This window comes from Salmo salar, chromosome 21, assembly GCF_965601325.2.
Source record: "Salmo salar chromosome 21, fSalSal1, whole genome shotgun sequence".
Lineage (NCBI taxonomy): Eukaryota > Metazoa > Chordata > Actinopteri > Salmoniformes > Salmonidae > Salmo > Salmo salar.
In genome coordinates this window covers 14,756,093-14,777,271 of record NC_138311.1, presented here as the reverse complement: position 1 = coordinate 14,777,271, position 21,179 = coordinate 14,756,093, and the positions used below count along the sequence as shown (strand labels likewise).

At 42.2% G+C, this 21,179-nt stretch overlaps 1 protein-coding gene across 2 annotated transcripts in view; it reads right to left on the bottom strand.

Annotated features, from left to right (window-relative positions):
* Positions 1–21,179, bottom strand: part of LOC106581824 (polypeptide N-acetylgalactosaminyltransferase 13) — an 84,647-nt gene that overhangs the window by 8,153 nt on the left and 55,315 nt on the right. The window contains exons 9-12 of one of the 2 annotated variants that reach the window (XM_082966978.1): positions 16,693–16,832; positions 15,555–15,653; positions 15,191–15,325; positions 12,585–12,732 (exon numbers count right to left, since the gene is read on the bottom strand). In XM_082966978.1, the coding sequence (XP_082823104.1) occupies positions 12,709–12,732; positions 15,191–15,325; positions 15,555–15,653; positions 16,693–16,832 (398 nt within the window). In that variant the 3' untranslated portion in view covers positions 12,585–12,708. Of the gene's footprint in view, positions 1–12,584; positions 12,733–15,190; positions 15,326–15,554; positions 15,654–16,692; positions 16,833–21,179 lie in introns of those variants that run through there. The other variant, XM_014164205.3, reaches the window with a different exon arrangement.

Below are 21,179 nucleotides of genomic sequence, written 5' to 3'. Positions count from 1 at the left end.
GAATGCTCAACCTGCAATCTGTCCCTCCTTGTGTACCGTACAGTAGAATAGCAATCAGATGAGCTCGCAACTTTAAGGTAATAGAGTGTTTGGCATTAATAGCTACACTTTTAATATATATTATATAAATTGCAGAGGAAGACAGACTATTATATGTTCTTTTGGCACATCATTCACACATCCCAGAGGTGTTTTCCAAAACAATGTGTGACTGGTACACACTAAATCCAAGTGACACCTCAGACCAATGAGGATTGATTTTGTATTATAGGTTGACAGAATGCTAGAATCGTTATTCCCCATTCCTATTGCTTAAGGGTTTGATTAAATGCAATGCGTTTCCTTCTAGGCAGTTTTTCCTGGCCATTGTGCTCTCACCTCTGCTGTGCTCTTTGGGGTCTAGGCTGGGTTACTGTAAAGCACTGTGTGAAAACTTCTGATGTAAAAAGGGCTTTATAAAATCTATTTAATTCATTAATTAATACATTTTCCTGCAGTGTAACTTAGAGGCATAAGCATTGTTACCGTCAAGTTAAATGAAAAATCATTAGTAATATGAGGTTTTAGTAATAAATCAATAAATTAAACACAGCACATGACTAAGAACACACTGATTCAACAATAGAAAATGGTCCATATGTAGACTTTGCAGCAATGGATTGTCTTTGACTTTGAGGCAGTAGCAGTGTGTGGGTAAAATCACCAGGGAAGCTAATCCAGAAAAAAAGCCATATTAAAACCTGTGTGTTGTGATAACTGTGTTGTTTGCTCTATAATCTGTTAGTTCCTATACCTTAACACCGTGATATATATGCCGTAGGCCGAAACAATAAGAAGACGCAGTGGCAGAATAAATTCTAATAATACACATTTGTTTCATTACAAAAACTGGAGAGCAACATTTATCTGGTGAAGTCCACAAAACACATACAGCTCTTTGCCACCTTCTCCTCCCTCCTGAATCCTCCTCCCTGTCCCCCCCCCCCCCCCCTCTCTGCGGATGACTTCGTCAACCATTTTGAAAAGAAGGTTGACGACATCCGATCCTCGTTTGTTAAGTCAAACGACACCGCTGGTCCTGCTCACATTGCCCTACCCTATGCTTTGACCTCTTTCTCCCATCTCTCTCCAGATGAAATCTTGCGACTTGTGACGGCCGGCCGCCCAACAACCTGCCCGCTTGACCCTATCCCCTCCTCTCTTCTCCAGACCATTTCCGGAGACCTTCTCCCCTACCTCACCTCACTCATCAACTCATCCTTGACCGCTGGCTACGTCCCTTCCGTCTTCAAGAGAGCGAGAGTTGCACCCCTCCTCAAAAAACCTACACTCGATCCCTCCGATGTCAACAACTACAGACCAGTATCCCTTCTTTCTTTTCTCTCCAAAACTCTTGAGCGTGCCGTCCTTGGCCAGCTCTCTTGCTATCTCTCTCAGAATGACCTTCTTGATCCAAATCAGTCAGGTTTCAAGACTGGTCATTCAACTGAGACTGCTCTTCTCTGTGTCACGGAGGCTCTCCGCACTGCTAAAGCTAACTCTCTCTCCTCTGCTCTCATCCTTCTAGACCTATCTGCTGCCTTTGATACTGTGAACCATCAGATCCTCCTCTCCACCCTCTCCGAGTTGGGCATCTCCAGCGCGGCTCACTCTTGGCTTGCGTCCTACCTGACAGGTCGCTCCTACCAGGTGGCGTGGCGAAAATCCATCTCCGCACCACATGCTCTCACCACTGGTGTCCCCCAGGGCTCAGTTCTAGGCCCTCTCCTATTCTCGCTATACACCAAGTCACTTGGCTCTGTCATATCCTCACCTGGTCTCTCCTATCATTGCTACGCAGACGACACACAATTAATCTTCTCCTTTCCCCCTTCTGATAACCAGGTGGCGAATCGCATCTCTGCATGTCTGGCAGACATATCAGTGTGGATGACGGATCACCACCTCAAGCTGAACCTCGGCAAGACGGAGCTGCTCTTCCTCCCGGGGAAGGACTGCCCATTCCATGATCTCGCCATCACGGTTGACAACTCCATTGTGTCCTCCTCCCAGAGTGCTAAGAGCCTTGGCGTGACACTGGACAACACCCTGTCGTTCTCCGCTAACATCTAGGCGGTGACCTGATCCTGTAGATTCATGCTCTACAACATTCGCAGAGTACGACCTTGCCTTACACAGGAAGCGGCGCAGGTCCTAATCCAGGCACTTGTCATCTCCCGTCTGGATTACTGCAACTCGCTGTTAGCGGGGCTCCCTGCCTGTGCCGTTAAACCCCTACAACTCATCCACAACGCCGCAGCCCGTCTGGTGTTCAACCTTCCCAAGTTCTCTCACGTCACCCCGCTCCTCCGCACACCCACTGGCTTCCAGTTGAAGCTCGCATCTGCTACAAGACCATGGTGCTTGCCTATGGAGCTGTGAGGGGAACGGCACCTCCGTACCTTCAGGCTCTGATCAGTCCCTACACCCAAAGAAGGGCACTGCGTTCATCCACCTCTGGCCTGCTCGCATCCCTACCTCTGCGGAAGCACAGTTCCCACTCAGCCCAGTCAAAACTGTTCGCTGCTCTGGCACCCCAATGGTGGAACAAGCTCCCTCACGACACCAGGACAGCGGAGTCAATCACCACCTTCCGTAGACACCTGAAACCCCACCTCTTTAAGGAATACCTGGGATAAAGTAATCCTTCTAACCCCCCCCCCCCCCCCCCAAAAAAAAGATATAGATGTACTATTGTAAAGTGGTTGTTCCACTTGATATCATAATTTGTAAGTCGCTCTGGATAAGAGCGTCTGCTAAATGACGTAAATGTAAATTGCATGTAAAAAACAGTTACATGTCCTACAGCATTAAGCAAGTTAATGATTCCGCCATTTTCAGACTACTCAACAGCTATTGAGTTAGAGTTTACGGCTAGTTGCAAAGAAAACAGGAGCTGCCTCCACTACTCCAGCACCATTTTAACTTCAACATCATCGAATCACATATGCTTAGTCTAATACAGTGACGACTAAAAGATACCAAAAACTATTCAGTCCAATCAACATAAGCTAAATATGATATGGCTGTCCATGGTACTGATTTTTGTGTGTGTGTGAGTGTGAGTGTGTGTTGTGTGTGTGTGCATGCAAGTAGAAAAAACATGTTGACTCACAGAGAAACGGCAATGCCATCCTCCTCTTTCATGTTGCCTAAACAGTCTATGACTCTGTCATACAGTACACGCTTTTAGTTTATGTTGTCCTAAGCTACCAGGCTAAAATACTTGCTCCCTAGCCTAACTTCCTTTCATGGTCAACGATACGCCAGGCCAGCTAGTTAACATTAGCCTACTACATCTAACTTCCATCTTCTCTGGCCAGGGGCACAATGTATTAATTTATGGTTGGATCAGAATTGCCATCATAATCATTGGCAGTATGAAGAATTAAGTAAAACCACAAGTCTCTATCTACAACGGTGGAGGAAAGGGATGATTTTAGTTAGCTAGCTAGCCACCAGAGGACAACAACACAACAAGATGTAACAATTTTTTTCTGTCAATAATGACGTTTGGCTTGTGATGTGATTGGTCTTAAACCAAATCCAAACTGGCTTCCCTTGACACTTTTTTTTTGGTGCACCAGGACCACACACAGCTGAACTCATGTAGTTTATCTCAATGTTGATTGGCTATTATTTTATATATTTTTATCAAGTGAGGCCAAATGCTCGCTGGCTTCCCTTGCATTCAATGCTACGGGTGGCAACAATGTCATACACTTTCTGACCAGACAGACATGCTACACATACTGAGACAGAGGGGTGCTGTTTCGTTCGATCGAATGCTTTCTCCAGTGAGATACATAGAGCCTCTTGTGAATTGAAGAACATTTATGAAAGACAGAGAAAGCCCAATTATTTTTTTTATACTTTTTGGGGGGTAGCCCGGCTTCCCTTGGTATCCATGAATACATCGCCACTGCTTTGAGGTAAGGTTGTCCTGAAGCTGTATAGGACATTTTCAGATCCATATACAGCCCTTATGTTTTGAATGGGTAGCACAAACCAAGATGGTTTGTATGTGATTGTGCATATTTGAGCTTGTGCTTCCTTCAATGCAAAAATACACAGAAGAGTCTCGCATTTACTCTACCTACAGTGCCTTTGGAAAGTATTCACACACCTTGACTTTTCCAACATTTTGTTGTACACACAATACCCCATAATGTCAAAGTGGAATTATGTTTTTAGAAATGTTTACAAAAAAGCTGAAATGTCTTGAGTCAATAAGTATTCAACCCCTTTTTTATGGCAAGCCTAAATAAGCTCAAGTGTAAAATGTGCTTAACAAGTCACATAATAAGCTGCATGGACTCACTCTGTGCGCAACAATAGCTTAACATGAGTTTTGAATGACTACGTAATTTCTGAACCTCACACATACATTTATCTGTAAGGTCCGTCAGTCGAGCAGTTCATTTGAAACACAGATTCAACCACAAAGACCAGGGAGTTTTTCCAATACCTAGCAAAGTATGGCACCTACTAGTAAGGTAAAAGGAGAAAAGGCAGACATTGAATATCCCTTTGAGCATGGTGAAGTTATTAATTACACTTTGGAAGATGTATCAATATACCCAGTCACTACAAAGATACAGGCGTCCTTCCATACTCAGTTACCAGAGAGGAAGGAAAACGCTTAGAGATTTAACCATGAGGCCAATGGTGACTTTAAAACAGTTACACAGTTTAATGGCTGTGATAAGACAAAACTGAGGATGGATCAACAACATTGTAGTTACTCCACAATACTAACCTAAATGACAGAGTGAAAAGAAGGAAGCTTGTACAGAATAAAATATTCCAAAACATGCATCCTGTTCGCAATAAGGCACTAAAGTAAAACTGCAAAAAATGTGGCATAGAAATTAACTTTTAAAACTAAAACCGCACTCAACGAGCTGTATACGGCTATAAGCAAACAAGAACATGCTCATCCAGAAGATCAGATCAGATCAGCTTGGCAAATGGTTGACAGATAGCCATACCCTACTCTCTCCCGCAGGAGAGGAGAGGGGGGCTGAGCCGGTTTTATGACACCTCACGCCAATTGTAAATCTTATTCAGCAGAGAACCCTCACCTGCTCTTCAGTATCAACCAAAGGAATGCCTTTGTCTAGAGAGACTGTTACCCGCTCAAAAAGTGAATATTGGAACAATATTTCTAAGATAGGAATGTTAGGAATGGCCAGTGGGGATCTAAAGAATAATCATGTCATATTGTTGTTTATTTTGTGATGTCATTAAAAAACTGTATAACGTAAATACTGTAACTTGAAGAGCTTTCACACTGTGTATGTCAGGTTTACATCCTTTACGTTGTGTAGGAAATAAGAAGAACAATGAAACTGTTTTTGTTAAGATAGGAATGTGATTTTTGTTTTTTAACGAGATCATAGTTTTCATGTGTCTTGCACATTAACCAAGCCACGCCCCGAATGAGGTCCAAAAAGCGTGTCAGTGTGATGGAAACGCCCTTTTTGACTAGAGTGCTTAAAAGGACTCGCTAAGAATTAACATATCAGACCAGCAGACGTGAAGTGTGAGCTAAACGTTACAAATGCTTGAAACTCCCAGACTAGAAAGTGTGCAGCTGTGGCTACACATTGAAATTGTTGGAAAGTCAAACTCAACACGAGGTGTAGAAGAGAAATTCACTTTACACGCAGCTGTGCACAAGGTGTGGGGGGGGGGGGGGGGGGGGGGGTATACAGCCCTATTTGGTAAAAGACCAAGTCCATATTATGGCAAGAACATCTCAAATAGGCAAAGAAAAACAACAGTCCATCATTACTTTAAGGCATGAAGGTCAGTCAATGCTGAACATTTCAAGAACTTTGAAAGTTTCTTCAAGTGCAGTCGCAAAAACCATCAAGCGCTATGATGAAACTGGCTCTCATGAGTACCGCCACAAGAATGGAAGACCCAGAGTTACCTCTGCTGCAGAGGATAAGTTCATTAGAGTTACCAGCCTCAGAAATCACAGCCCAAATAACTGCTTCACAGAGTTCAAGTAACAGATACATCTCAACATCAACTGTTCAGAGGAGACTGTGAATCAGGCCTCATGGTCGAATTGCTGCAAAGAAACCACTACTAAAGGACACCAATAAGAAGAAGATACTTGCTTGAGCCAACAAAAATTCAAGCAATGGACATTAGACCTGTGGAAATGTGTCCTTTGGTCTGGAGTCCAAATTTCAGATATTTGGTTCCAACCGCCGTGTCTTTGTGAAACGCAGTGTGGGTGAATAGATGATCTCCTCCACATGTGTATTTCCCACCGTAAAGCATGGAGGAGGAGGTGTTATGGTGTGGGGGTGCTTTGCTGGTGACACTGTTGGTGATTTATTTAGAATTCAAGGCACACTTAACCAGCATAGCTACAGTACCACAGCATTCTGCAGCAATACAACATCCCATCTGGTTTGGGCTTAGTGGGACTGTCATTTGTTTTTCAACAGGACAATGACCCAACACACCTCCAAGCTGTGTAAGGGCTATTTTACCAAGAAGGAGAGTGATGGAGTGCTGCATCAGATGACCTGGCCTCCACAATCCCCCAACCTCAACCAAATTGAGATGGTTTAGGATGAGTCGGACCGCAGAGTGAAGGGAAACAAGTGCTCAGCATATGTGGGAACTCCTTCAAGACTGTTGGAAAAGCATTCCAGGTGAAGATGGTTAAGAGAATGCCATGAGTGTGCAAAGCTGTCATCAAGGCAAAGGGTGTCTATTTGAAGAATATAAAATATAGAATAAAAAATATTCATCAAATATCATCCAACTAGGAATTGTATATCCGGAACTCGGGCCACTTTCTAGAGCTACAACCTGAAGATCAATGACATCATCATGATTAGACCTTGTTTTTTTTCCAGAGTTCCCAGTTGTCTTGAAAGCACCAAAAATCCAGAGAATGCCAGACTTTGACAAAATTTGCCCACGAATGACCGCCGTGCCACCTTCCTGTTCAAGTGAGCACATCACAACAAGGTGAGTCCAAAAATGTATTGTATGCTGCTGCATAAATTATGTAATATGCCAGGGAGATATATATATATATATATATACATACTGTAGCTAAGAAAGTAATAGTATGTTGTGTAGTAAGCTGTTAGTAAACCATGTGACTCACCCTAATAATTTGGTCTATTTACCCCTCTTAATTTCGCCTACTGTTCTGACTACTGTTCTGACTGTTCTGACTTGGTTGTGCACATGTAGCCAATAACCTGTTTTATAAATGTAATCATCGAACTTTGTAAGAGCTTTCATTGTCTGCTTATATGCACCCTTTATTTATCCAACGGTTCTGACTTGGTGTACAGGGAGAACACTGTAAGAAGGGTCCATGTTCTGAATTCTGTCACTGTACATTTCAAAGGTTCTTAACAAATAGTTACATTGACTACGTCCGCCGTCGCTCGCTCATTAATGTCTTAATCAAAATTTCGGATGGCCTCTTATAGTCCCCTTATGCCATAGTTTGTACATCTCAATTGTCAATAGAAACCACATTTGTTTAAGCAAGTCAGCCATATCAGCTATGTTTATTTTAAAGGCAGGAAATTAGGTTGAATGAACTGTTTCACTGCCAGACAATGCTTCGCTGATAGCATCTTACCGCTGGTAGCAGCGGTAAGATGTTGGGACTGTTGTTGGGACAGCTTTATGTAGGCCCTAACAGTTTGTGGGCACCGTTTGTCATCATTATAGTGCAATTAATGTATTGTTTAGTGTTGTGTAGTGGCTTTGCCGGAATGCATCCCACTTTTTTTTCTTTTTTTTGCCCCACCAAGATTTACATGCTAAAATTTCCACTGCCTTGGAGTGAGGGTAAACGGTAGGCATTTTCTCTGCTATCCACTTTATGTTTTAATTATTATTTTGGGTATAGGGGAGGGTCACTTGTTTGTTTTTTTCAAATGTTCAGGGAAGGTCGGTAAAAATGTATTTTACTGAAGGGAGGGCCACCCATTTTAATTTCAGAGAGGTAGGATTTTCTCCAGGTACAGTATCCCTCATTATAAATAACGTACAGTCCCTTATCCAGAAAGACTCACAGCTGTAATCACTGCCAAAGGTGATTCTAACATGTATTGACTCAGGGGTGTGAGTACTTATGTACACTGTAGGGGAAAAAGTATTTGATCCCCTGTTGATTTTGTACGTTTGCCCTCTGACAAAGAAATGATCAGTCTATAATTTTAATGGTAGGTTTATTTGAACAGTGAGAGACAGAATAACAATAAAAAAATCCTGAAAAACACATGTCAAAAATGTTATAAATTGATTTGCATTTTAATGCCCCAGGCATTTTTCTGTAAAGATTAGAAAATAAATTGTAAAAAAAAAAAATAATACAATTCCATGTACAGATAAATAGTTAAGCAGTTAGATTAAACAACTCTTTTGTAAGATAAATGTTTTAAAATGAAACGTGTATGGAAACAGGTGAATTAACCCTCCTCAGTTACCAGGCTCAATGTATTTCATTTTTAATACATTTTCAAAAATGTCTATGTTTTCACTTTGTCATTATGGGGTATTTGTGTGTAGATGGGTGAGAAAAAAAATATTTAATCAATTTTGAAATCGGGCTGTAACACAAAAAAAAGTTGGAATAAGTCAAGGCGGTATCAATACTTTTTAAAGGCATCACACAGAGCATCCCTCTCTCTCTCTCACCATTACTTCACTGGAGGGGGAGATGACCTGAGCATACTGTAAAACCAACCACTTAGGCAGGTTTTGGTGCAAAGGTTTAAAAAAGTAAATGTTCTGCTTTTAAAATGTATTAAACAAATTCATGTATTGATGTCCTCAAACCTGTCCAAATAGTATTACATTATCAAGCCAAAATTGTAGTATCTGCCATTATAGTACTGTACCTGTAAATAGGCCTATGAACCTCCATTACACTAAAGCCTATTTATTAATCATAAGAACATGTCTGGGGCAATAATGGAGATGCTATTTTTGCCAGCCCTGAAAGATCCCACCATACTTCAGTGCAGAAAAGTCAGCACGAAGAAAATATAAGAGAGGAGGAAAACCAATCCATATTTAATGAAAATATTAGACATGTGAGGGACGTGTCCTCTCTGCTCATAATTATTTCATTGCTCCTCAGTGGCAGTAAAAACTCCCATTACAGCTGTTGCAGTCCCAGAGAGTGGCTCATGAGCTCTGTGCCGTGTGTGTGCACAGCTGAGACCTGCTAATTAAATGAAGATGGTTTCCAAGAGCCTGCCCAGGGTGAAGAACATTTATCCCCTATGTCTCAAAGAGGAGTCGGCAACCCGACTTTCTGACAGATGTAGGATTCCTTTTAAATGTGTGTTTGTGCTGACACTAACAACGCTTAAAAACAGTCTGGCGTGTTTGTTACACGCCAGAGACTGGCGTGTAACAAAAAAATCTACACCGTACCAACAGATTCAATAGAAATGTGTTTCTTGGCATTCTGCCATTGGAGGGAGCCACGGCGGTTAGATAGTGTGGCTGTTCAGTACGGATTGGCCAAGTGTGTATCCCAAATGGCACCCTTATTGCCTTTATAGTGCTCAACTGTCAATCAGGGCCCATAGGGCTTTGGTAAAAAAAGGTTATGCACTATAAAGGGAATAGCGTGCCATTTGGGACACACCCGCTGTCTAATTGTGGTCCCAATATTGTCTGTTCAGAGAGCGTCGTGCAGTGTTAATCTCAAGGACAGAGACCACGGTAGGAACAGAACAGGGAATAAGGCCATCTGACAGCAGGCTGCTCTAGCACCGTCATGTTTACAAAGAACAATAACCCTGAACGCAACTCACCCAATTTAACGAACAGTAGTCCAAAAAGGAGAGCACACAGCAATGAATATGTTCTTTACCAGGCAGACGTCAACTGCTTAACAGACAAATAAATGCCAATGAATTACAGGAGGTACTGTAAAGAGGTAACTGGCTAAAGTGAAGGGAATGACAAATAGAAATACAGTCCATATATCAAACAGAAGCCGGTAGCTACTTGCAGCGAGCATCCAGACTAGATTTAGTAGATGTATATAGGTAAAATGGAAATGAGTGGCGATTGAAATTCAACCCTCAGACACTGAGAACACGCTGTGTGCTGAACACAGCTGTTATGAGGCCATAGGAGTGTGTTCAAAATGCAGCCCTCACTTTCCCAAGGCCAGAGCCGTGAAAGCACAGCTCACAATGAGGGATCACTTCAAAAGAGCTTGTAAACAAAGGCGAGCCAATTTCAATTTGCCCATCGCATAGATAATCAGCTAAACATAGAACCACCTCGTCTCCTCAGCTCCCATCCAATGAGGGCCTCCAGTGAATTTTCGCATCCAAATCAAATATTGATGTAGGAAAATAAATGTAAAATGAGATCTAATTTGGTGCGGAGGAAGGCTGGATACATTTCTTGCAGATAGCGTCGTGTATACAGCACCATCTGAAGCTGTCGATGGACGTTTATTATTGCCTTGTGTGCCTCTGTGTTCCTGTCGTTATGCATTCATGTCAAAAGGTCAGTGGTAATCGCTACTGAAACTTCTTTGCATGGCACACATTTACTAACGTTGGAAAAGTCCAGCATCGCAACACGCTGAAGCTCCAAAAACATCTCAATGCGGAGGTAAAAGAAACAAACACAAATATACTGTGAGGTAAGAAGCTACTTACTAAAGCAACGTGACAGCCTATTCCACCACAGTCATACAACTCCAGCTCTACAGACTAGACACTACACACTAGACGATTACACACTAGCCAACTACACCATTGGTTGCTGGTGAGCAGAGATATAGCAGGACGGGATCATTTTAAAGGCTGGAATTCCATTACAATAACCCCTTCCTCCGATATCTCCGACCACCAGCCACCACTGGACTACACACTAGACAACATACTACACACTAGACGACATACTACACACTAGAACACTACACACTAGGACCTCCACAAGGTCTGGTTGTACAGTAAGTTACTGACCTGTGGTGGCCCATGCAGGAAGACAGCCCCTACAGAAAGTAATCAGTGGGGCTGTAGTACAGCTTCCTAAACACCTCCAGCCGGGTGAAGTTCCTCAGGACCCAGGCTTGCAAGGGGCTACTATTACAGTACTCCACCGTGGGGCGCCAGCTGCCGTCCTCCAGCCTGCTGATGGTCAGACACAACTGTGTGATGATGTGGAGGAACGTGTGCTTCTGTGGATGGACATCCGGATGGAGGATGTCATGCATGGACATGAGGAGATGGGAGTGGTGAGTGAGAAACGCTAGGACAGAGCCAGACTCAGGCCAGACAGGCCCAACAACAAGATCACCAACAGTACTGTATACTTATATTCCAAAAAAACACAATGCCACACAACCCATCTAAAGGGTAAATGGACTATGTTGGAGTGTTGCTCAGAATGGAACCACCTTTGCCTACAATCAGAAAATCTTCAACCAGATTTCGTAGTTTGATAAAAGTGGATGGGACTTGGTGGGATGATGGCACTGATATTCTATATCAGCACTGATATTCTATATCAGCACTGATATTCTATATCAGCACTGATATTCTATATCAGCACTGATATTCTATATCAGCACTGATATTCTATATCAGCACTGATATTCTATAGTCCTATGAAAGGATGAGCAGGGAGGGATTCAGAATAGGAGGTGAGTAGAGAGATTGCTCTGACCAGTGCTTGAATTGGACTGTTACACACTGGTACTGAATACCGGCACCTCGAATTTATTACTGCTTGAGTGCCAGTACCTCTTGAAGAAAATTGGCAGAAAAATATCGCAAAGTACCGGCACCTAAATATAAATGGGTACCCAAAATGACTACCGACAGCTATTTCAGTCCACTTCAAACCCAGGCTCTGACCACCTGGAATATGGAGATGATGTCAAAGTCAGGTATTTCTCTCTGTCTCTCAGATGCTGAAAATGATGGCCATATGAAATGTTAATGGTAGGGCTGGGATCAGCAGTATCGCCTGTCACACTGTTCCTAAAAATAATCAGGCCGTTGACAGTGGCATTGAAACCCCACCGCCGTATACGTCAGGGACATTTCCTAATGCATGAATTATTCACATTTTCATATTACATATTTAACTAAAGCACAAACTGTAATACCTAGATCTCTCCCAGGGTTTGTACAGGAATAGATGAGCCTGGGGGCTTTTTAAAGTTGACAGTGACATGAGTGATCTTAAATCAATGACAGGTGACACCATACTGGAGCAGATAGCAGGGGGCGCAATCGGCCATTTGCGTGGCTGAATTGTAAAGAACATTTTAGAGGCCCTCGTAGAGATATATATTTTTTCATGCCAATTTCCTGCAATTCTACACATTTTTCCGGTTTTAAAGCAAATTCCCTGCAGTTCTACACATTTTGCTATTAAGCTGAGAGAGAATGTTCCAGTTTCAAAGACAATTGAATGCGATTCGACATATTCTGCAATGGAGCTGAGAGAAAATGTTGCAGTTTTAAAGCAAATTTTCTGCAATTCTATGTATTTTGCCATGGCTAATTGTAATGAACACGAGGGGAGACAGAGAGCTGGTTTCAAGCGCAGGGCACAGCAGTTGTTTATTTGTAAAGGACCACAGGAGGAGGCAGGTAGCTGGGTCCAGGGGCAGGGGCAGGCAGAAGGTCATACACAGGAGGAGGCAGGTAGCTGGGTCCAGGGGCAGGCAGAAGGTCATACACAGGGGTCCAAAAGTGCAACAGTACAGGCAGGGAAAAGGCTAGTAACATAGTTCGGGAGAGCAGGCAATAGGTAGATAACAGAAAATCCGATAGGCTAAAGTACAGGCAGGGAATAGGCAAAAACTATCATACACGAGAGGAGTAAATCATGGAAAAACAGAGCTCTGAAAGACGTGTCACAAAACAAACAATACCTCACAGTGATGGGATGCACAGAACTGAATTAAATAGTGCATGATAATGACATACAGGTGTGTGAACAGGTAATTATAATTCAGGTGATTGGGATCTGGAGAGTGAGCTGCGTTCAGGGGATGTAGGTGTTTGAAAGTGTGAGCTGGAAAGTGGGCTGGAAAGTGAGCTGCGTTCAAGGGATCTACGTGTTTGAGAGTGTGAGCTGGAAAGTGGGCTAGAAAGTGAGCTGCGTTCAGGGGATCTACGTGTTTGAGAGTGTGAGCTGGAAAGTGGGCTGGAAAGTGAGCTGCGTTCAGGGGCTCTATGAGTTTGAGGGTGTGAGTTGGAAGCAGATGTTACACTAATGCAGTGTTATTTAGTAGTATATATTTTGTTATTATGCAAAGTTAATTGTTGTTGAATTTTAAATTCTCCCTGACTGTCTAGTTTTTATTTTGGTGATTGATATTTCTCAAAGACGATATTATAAAAAAATATATATAGCATCATTTTTTACATTGTTTATATCTGGTTTTAGTTGTTTAATTTTACTCTGAAAGCGTTTTTCCATCACAAATTTTTGGGGAAAAAACGCTTAGACGTCCCGCCCAAGGACTCAAACATATGAATAGGTCCCAGTGGAAGAAATATAACGATATGAATTGTTAATATTAAGGCTGCTTTGAGAATACACAATTGTTGTATGCTACAGTTTCCCTGTGGGAATGTATATGCTTTATTGTATTTGCTGTGATAGTATCCTGTGATAGTATGCTGTGATAGTATGCTGTGATAGTATGCTGTGATAGTATGCTGTGATAGTATGCTGTGATAGTATCCTGTGATAGTATCCTGTGATAGTATGCTGTGATAGTATGCTGTGATAGTATCCTGTGATAGTATCCTGTGATAGTATGCTGTGATAGTATGCTGTCATAGTATGCTGTCATAGTATCCTGTGATAGTATGCTGTGATAGTATGCTGTGATAGTATGCTGTGATAGTATGCTGTGATAGTATGCTGTGATAGTATGCTGTCATAGTATGCTGTCATAGTATCCTGTGATAGTATGCTGTGATAGTATGCTGTGATAGTATGCTGTGATAGTATCCTGTGATAGTATGCTGTGATAGTATGCTGTGATAGTATGCTGTGATAGTATGCTGTGCTTGTTTCAAAGTCTGATGCACTTTAAAATGGCACTTGTACTGGCATAGATGATTTGCATGATATAAATATTATGGAGATATCTAGAAGTGTACTCAAGTCCTGGATCACTGAAATGAAAACAAATCTGTTGTAATATCATGGACCATTCAGTAGTGTCTAATATGCTTGCAAAATTCCAGCAACTTTCCATTAATCTTCCACCCAGGGAATTTTTGGAAAGTTACTGGAATTTTGCAACTCTATGTCTGAGTCGACATAGTGCAATGTGGGACACACGTCATTAGGCTCATAACTGGACAGTGGAGTCTGTTCAGTCCACAGGTCTGGCTAACGAGTCACATTCCCCAGAGCATTAACCTAAACTCTTCTATAAACTACTAACACAATTTCACAGAGGACTTTGTAGACTACTGGGGGAAAAAAACATACAGGCCTTACCACCACTAAGAACAAGATACTACTACCTACCAAAGACAGGACTTATACATTGTCTACATCGACTAGATGACAACATTCACGAGCACCAGGTCAGAAAGCTTATCTCAAAATCATATTCCCACTTGCCAACATACTACATGAGAGAAGAACATTTTAATAAATGGGGAATATTATGGGCTGCAATGTGCACTGAGCTACAGAATGATGGCTACTGTACAGGATTTGACAGGAAGCCTGACACCTGACATGTAGCACCATCTGGTGGCTTAAAATAATCCTACAATTTTTGAAGATTTATAGATGTATTTGTACAGGTGTGTCATTATACACATGAAATATCTTCCTATGTAATAGTGCAGAAATGACTCTGGACAATCAGTGTGTGGCATAGGTGTGTGGGCTCCCGAGTGGCGCAGCGGTCAAAAGGTGTCACTGCAGTCCCTGATTAGATTCCAGTCTGTATCACATCCGGCCATGATTGGGAGTTCCATAGGCCGTCATTGTAAATAAGAATGTGTTCTTAACTGACTTGCCTAGTTAAATAAAGGTTAAATAAAATAATCTAAAAAAAATCATAATCACAAGTTATCACACTCCTGTCATGACTCACACAGTACAGGAGGAGTCTTGAATTTGATCTTACCTCTGCATCATACTCAAACATCTGATTCCCCTTCATTTGATGACACTTCAGCATGACCACAGGGCCATGGGGACGAGACACGTCCAGACACAGGTCATCCGTCCGGATCTCCTTATCAGCTGTGTAGGAAAACACCTAGCAGAGAGAACAAGACATTTACTGTATCTACTAGTCCATAGCTCTCTCCTTGGGTTGCAAAAGTTTGGTAATTTTTTCAAAATCCTGGCTGGAGGATTCTGGATTTCCTGCTAATTCTCTCCATTCCAACCAGGATTTCTGGAAAACCTAGGAAATACGGGAAAGGTATTTTGCAACCAAGTTCATAGCTCTCTGCTCTTTCTGCTCTCTACTGCAGTCTCCTTACCTGGTTCCCACCCATGCCATGGCAGTTGAAGAAGCCAACTTTCTCGTTCTCCTTTCTGCCCATGTTGTCCACACACTGGTTCGTTTCAACATTTCTGATCTAGGGGTAGAAAGGAATAAAATGAGAGATTCAACATTGGATTCATACTTACTCATAATTACCATCCTTCAATCCAACTTGGCATATTTACAGCTAACAAAAGCTACTGCTTATAGAGGTGGAAGAAATTAAATCCCTCTCATCTAACACTGGCACATCATTTCCAGGTGACAAAATCTGTTGCCCAGATGTCAAATCGAATTCAATATTTACTATTCAATAAAACTAGCAATCTAAACTCATTACCTCACCGGTGATGTAACTCATAATGCGGGACCTTGCTTAGCAACGCAAATGACTGCATAAATCAGACCTGTTGTGATCCATGTTCCCAACCCAAATTCCTATTTAATGATTCCATAATCCAATGAGCCATCTAATGTCTAACTAATATACTCCTAGAGGCATGCTCTATGTGCTAGGTGTTGTATAACGTGCTTACTGTGCAGGAATGGTAGCGTTCATAATGAAATGATATAAAAGCTAATGACTGGAGCTGTTAAAAGTGGGATGTGTGCGGTGTGCTGTGGAGTGAGTTAATCATGGAACAGACGGGAGGCCAGGAAAGGGAAGACTGAGGGTACTGCTGCAGTTCCCTGCCATAGGCAGCTTTTACCGCAGTACATTGGATGTAGGCTGTAAAATCATGGCGCCTCAGCAGAATTAAACTTGGGGATTACAACCTCCTCTCCAAACTCTCCAACCCGTCACATAATTTAACATGCTCTCTATCAATCATGGCCTTCCTCTTTTATTGGCATATGTTATTAAGAACATTCCCATCTTTGCCTCATGCTAACCTGTTATCTAGAATGTTGTTAGCTAACTCTAGCCTATGCTTGGGTTTGGGTCAACAACTAAACCGATGACGCCAGTTATCATCCCCGACTTACTTTAAAGAGAAGTAGGGCAAATGGCACCCTATTCACTATGGGCCCTTGTTAGAGGTAGTACACTATATAGGGAATAGAGTACCATTCGGCCTGCATACACAGTCATGAGAGGTACATTGGGCTGTAGTATCTGAAATACTTCATACTTCACCAAGTGAGTAATATCGCCTGGGGATCTGAGAGTCGGGGTAGATGTTCTCCAGGTACCAGGAGAAGGGTTTGCACTGCAGAGCTTCACGCAAGGCCTTACGAGAGGACACATCTCCATAGCCCACCCGGGCCACACCTGCAACACAAACCAAGACCACGGAGACATGTGTATCGAGCATGTCAGACTAGTAGTGGATCAGTTTTTAAGCTAGGATCAGTTTTTACATTTGAGATTATGATGCATGGACAGAGGGGACCTGATCCTAGATAAGCCCGTTACTTTAAGATGATTGATACATACAGCACCTGGTGCAAGTACAGGGACACATGCATTGAAATATCAGCTAAAGACAACAAGAGCCCTTACTGCTTACAAGAAACAACATTTGGTTGGTGGGTGTGGCAGCTGTGGCTGAAACACCAATGACTTAGTACTCTGGCATCTATTGTCTGACTGCACTGCCAAAGCTGTACACTAGAGGGACCTATCCATCATTACATATTTAATGGCTGCCTCTAGTCTACACCACTGGAGGCTCCTCAGAGGAAGAAGGAGAGGATCATCCTCTTCTGTGAAATTTCATAAAAATAAAAATAGTGAAACATTAAAATGTTTTTTTTAGATAAAACTATACTAAATATATTAATGTCATCAAATAATTGATTAAAACACACTGTTTTGCAATAAAGGTCTATAGAAACTTCAACAACACTCTAGCTTCTGTCCTCCTCTTGGTACATTGACTTCAATACAAAACCTAGGAGGCTCGTAGGCCTCACCCCCTTCCATTGACCTACATGGTAATTATGACCACTTCTGGAAGACGACCTCCAACCAATCAAAGCTTTTGCAATATGAACTGACATGTTGTCCATCCAATCATAAGTTTAGGATCGGAGAATGAACCGAGTGTGTTGTATTGGAATTGTGCAGCAGAGCATTATCAGGGGTTCTGTGTGTTGAGAAGCTTAGTTAGTTGGTGACATTAATGGATAGAGACTGAGAGTGAAAAGTGAGAGTTGAGCATTTTTAGGATATTATTCAATTCAAATTAGTTTCTTCAAATTACAGGAGACGGAGGAAGTAGATTATAAATACTTTTATATAAATAGTTTTCTTCTTTTCTTTCTTTTCTTGGCTTTATTTTTGTGTCCAGTTAGTCCAATTCATTTCAATTTGCCTTGCTAAATTCAGTAGCAAGTGGCAGTAGCTAGCTAGCCAACAACGTGAGTATGCAGTTCTCGCCGCCAGAATGGTAGAATGGTAGAATTTTGTTGACTTTTTGTTGAAGAACCCCTTTCATTCTCTGGGGTACACAGAAAAGGTTGGAATTAAAACCAAGGGTTGACCTCTGCCTGAGATCAGTTTCATGAAGAAGGATGAAAAGGTGAGGGCGTTCAATACCAACTGGTATCAAAAGGGTAGCTGGTTAACAGGGAGCCTTTCATCAAGCCACCTATATTGCTGGCCTTGCCTGCTTTTTGGAAAGTCTGAGTACAGTGACCTGAAGAACATCGATCTTTTAGCTAAACAGCAAAACAAAAGCTGGGAGCATATACAGTTCATTCTGAAAGTATTTAGACCCATTGAATTTTCCACCTTTTGTTACGTTCCAGCCTTATTCTAAAATGGATTAAATTAAATGTCTTCCTCATCAATCTACACACAATACCCCATAATGACAAAGTGAAAAAAGGTTTTTTGAATTTTTCGTAAATGTATTAAAAAAAAACAGAAATACCTTATTTATATAAGTATTCAGACCCTTTGCTATGAGAAATTGAGCTCAGGTGCATCCTGTTTCTATTGATCATCCTTGAGATGCATCTCCAACTTGATTGGAGTCCACCTGTGGTAAATTCAATTGATTGGATATGATTTGGAAAGCCACACACCTGTCTATATAAGGTCCCACAGTTGACAGTGCATGTCAGAGCAAAAACCAAGCCATGCGGTCGAGGGAACTGTCCGTAGAGCTCCGAGACAGGATTGGTCGAGGCATAGAAAATGTCTGCAGCATTGAAGGTCCCCAAGAACACAGTGGCCTCCATCATTCTTAAATGGAAGAAGTTTGGAACCACCAAGACTCTTCCTAGTGCTTTCCGCCCAGCCAAACTGAGCAATCGGGGGAGAAGGGCCTTGGTCAGGGAGGTGACCAAGAACCCCACAATCACTCTGACAGAGCTCCAGAGTTCCTCTGTGGAGTTGGGAGAACCTTCCAGAAGGACAACCATCTCTGCAGCACTCCATCAATCCGGCCTTTATGGTAGTGGCCAGACGGAAGCCACTCCTCAGTAAAAGGCACATGACAGCCCACTTGGACTTTGCCAAAAGGCACCTAAAAGGACTCAGACCATGAGAAACAATATTCTCTGGTCTGATGAAATCAAGATGGAACTCTTTGGCCTGAATGCCAAGCATCACATCTGGAGGAAACCTGGCACCATACCTATGGTGAAACATGGTGGGGGCAGCATCATGCTGTGGGGATGCTTTTCGGTGGCAGGGACTGGAAGACTAGTCAGGATCAAGGGAAAGATGAACGGAGCAAAGTACAGAGAGATCCTTGATGAAAACCTGCTCCAGAGCGCTCAGGACCTCAGACTAAGGGCGAAAGTTCACCTTCCAACAGGACAACGACCCTAAGCACACAGCCAAGACAACGCAGGAGTGGCTTCGGGACAAGTCTCTGAATGTCCTTGAGTGGCCCAGCCAGAGCCTGTACTAACATCTCTGGAGAAACCTGAAAATAGCTGTGCAGTGATGCTCCCCATCCAACCTGACAGAGCTTGAGAGCAAAGAAGAATGGGAGAAACTACCCAAATACAGGTGTGCCAAGCTTGTAGCGTCATACCCAAGAAGACTCGAGACTGTAATTGTTGCCAAGGGTGATTCAGCAAAGTACTAAGTAAAGGTTCTGACTACTTATGTAAATGTGATATTTCAGTTTGTGTTTTTGCATAATGTTCTAAAAATCTGTTTTTGCTTTGTCATTATGGGGTATTGTGTGTAGACTCACGAGGGGGAATGGGGGGACAATTTAATCCATTTTAGAATAAGGCTGTAACAAAACAAAATGTTGAGGGGGGGGACACAATTTAATCAATTTTAAAATACGGAGGGGGGGACAATTTAATCCATTTTAGAATAAGGCTGTAATAAAACAAGGGGTCTGAATACTTTCCCGAATGCACGGTAAATGCCCACATCAGATTCAAGCTTCTGGGAAAAAGCTGCTTCGATAATGCAACGGACGAAGATCTGCGTCTTCAAGTGAGAAAGTAAGAAAAACAGGGATGTTCTCAAGTGGTTTATCGACACCACTGTATTTTAGGGCATGCAAGAATTGGTTTTTAGAGGACACGACAAGAGGGAAAATTCTGCTAACAAGGAAAACTACAAGGAGCTTGCAGAGGTAATTGCACATCACGATGCTTTACTTGCTGAACATATGGAACTTTCGACTGTCTTTACTGGGATGTCGAAATCAATTCAGAATGATTTAATAGCTTCCATCGCATCATCCATTAAAAGTGAGATTACAGAGAGGTTGAGGCAACACATCTTTTCTCACGCGCTCAAGTAGGCTTTCCACATTCCTTCTGTATTTATTTAGCAAAGATGATAACACATAATCACTCCAAACAGACACAAGCAACAACTCATTGCATACAGTTGAAGTCGGACGTTTACATACACCTTAGCCAAATACATTTAAACTCTGTTTTTCACAATTCCTGACATTTAAAACTAGTAAATATTCCCTGTCTTAGGTCAGTTAGGATCACCACTTTATTTTAAGAATGTGACATGTCAGAATAATAGTAGAGAGAATGATTTATTTAAGCTTTTATTTCTTTCATCACATTCCCAGTGGGTCAGAAGTTTACATACACTCAATTAGTATTTAAATTGTTTAACTTGGGTCAAATGTTTCGGATACCCTTCCACAAGCTTCCCACAATAAGTTGGGTGAATTTTGGCCCATTCCTCCTGACAGAGCTGGTGTAACTGACTCAGGTTTGTAGGCCTCCTTGCTCGCACACACTTTTTCAGTTCTGCCCACAAATGTTCTATAGGATTGAGGTCAGGGCTTTGTGATGGCCACTCCAATACCTTGACTTTGTTGTCCTTAAGTCATTTTGCCACAACTTCGGAAGTATGCTTGGGGTCATTGTCCATTTGGAAGACCCATTTGCGACCAAGCTTTAACTTCCTGACTGATTTTCTTTCCTCATGATGCCATCTACTTTGTGAAGTGCACTAGTCCCTCCTGCAGCAAAGTACCCCCACAACATGATGCTGCCACCTCCGTGCTTCATGGATGGGATGGTGTTCTTCGGCTTATAAGCCTCCCCCTTTTTCCTCCAAACATAACAACGGTCATTATGGCCAAACAGTTCTATTGTTGTTTCATCCGACCAGAGGACATTTCTCCAAAAAGTACGATCTTTGTCCCCATGTGCAGTTACAAATCGTAGT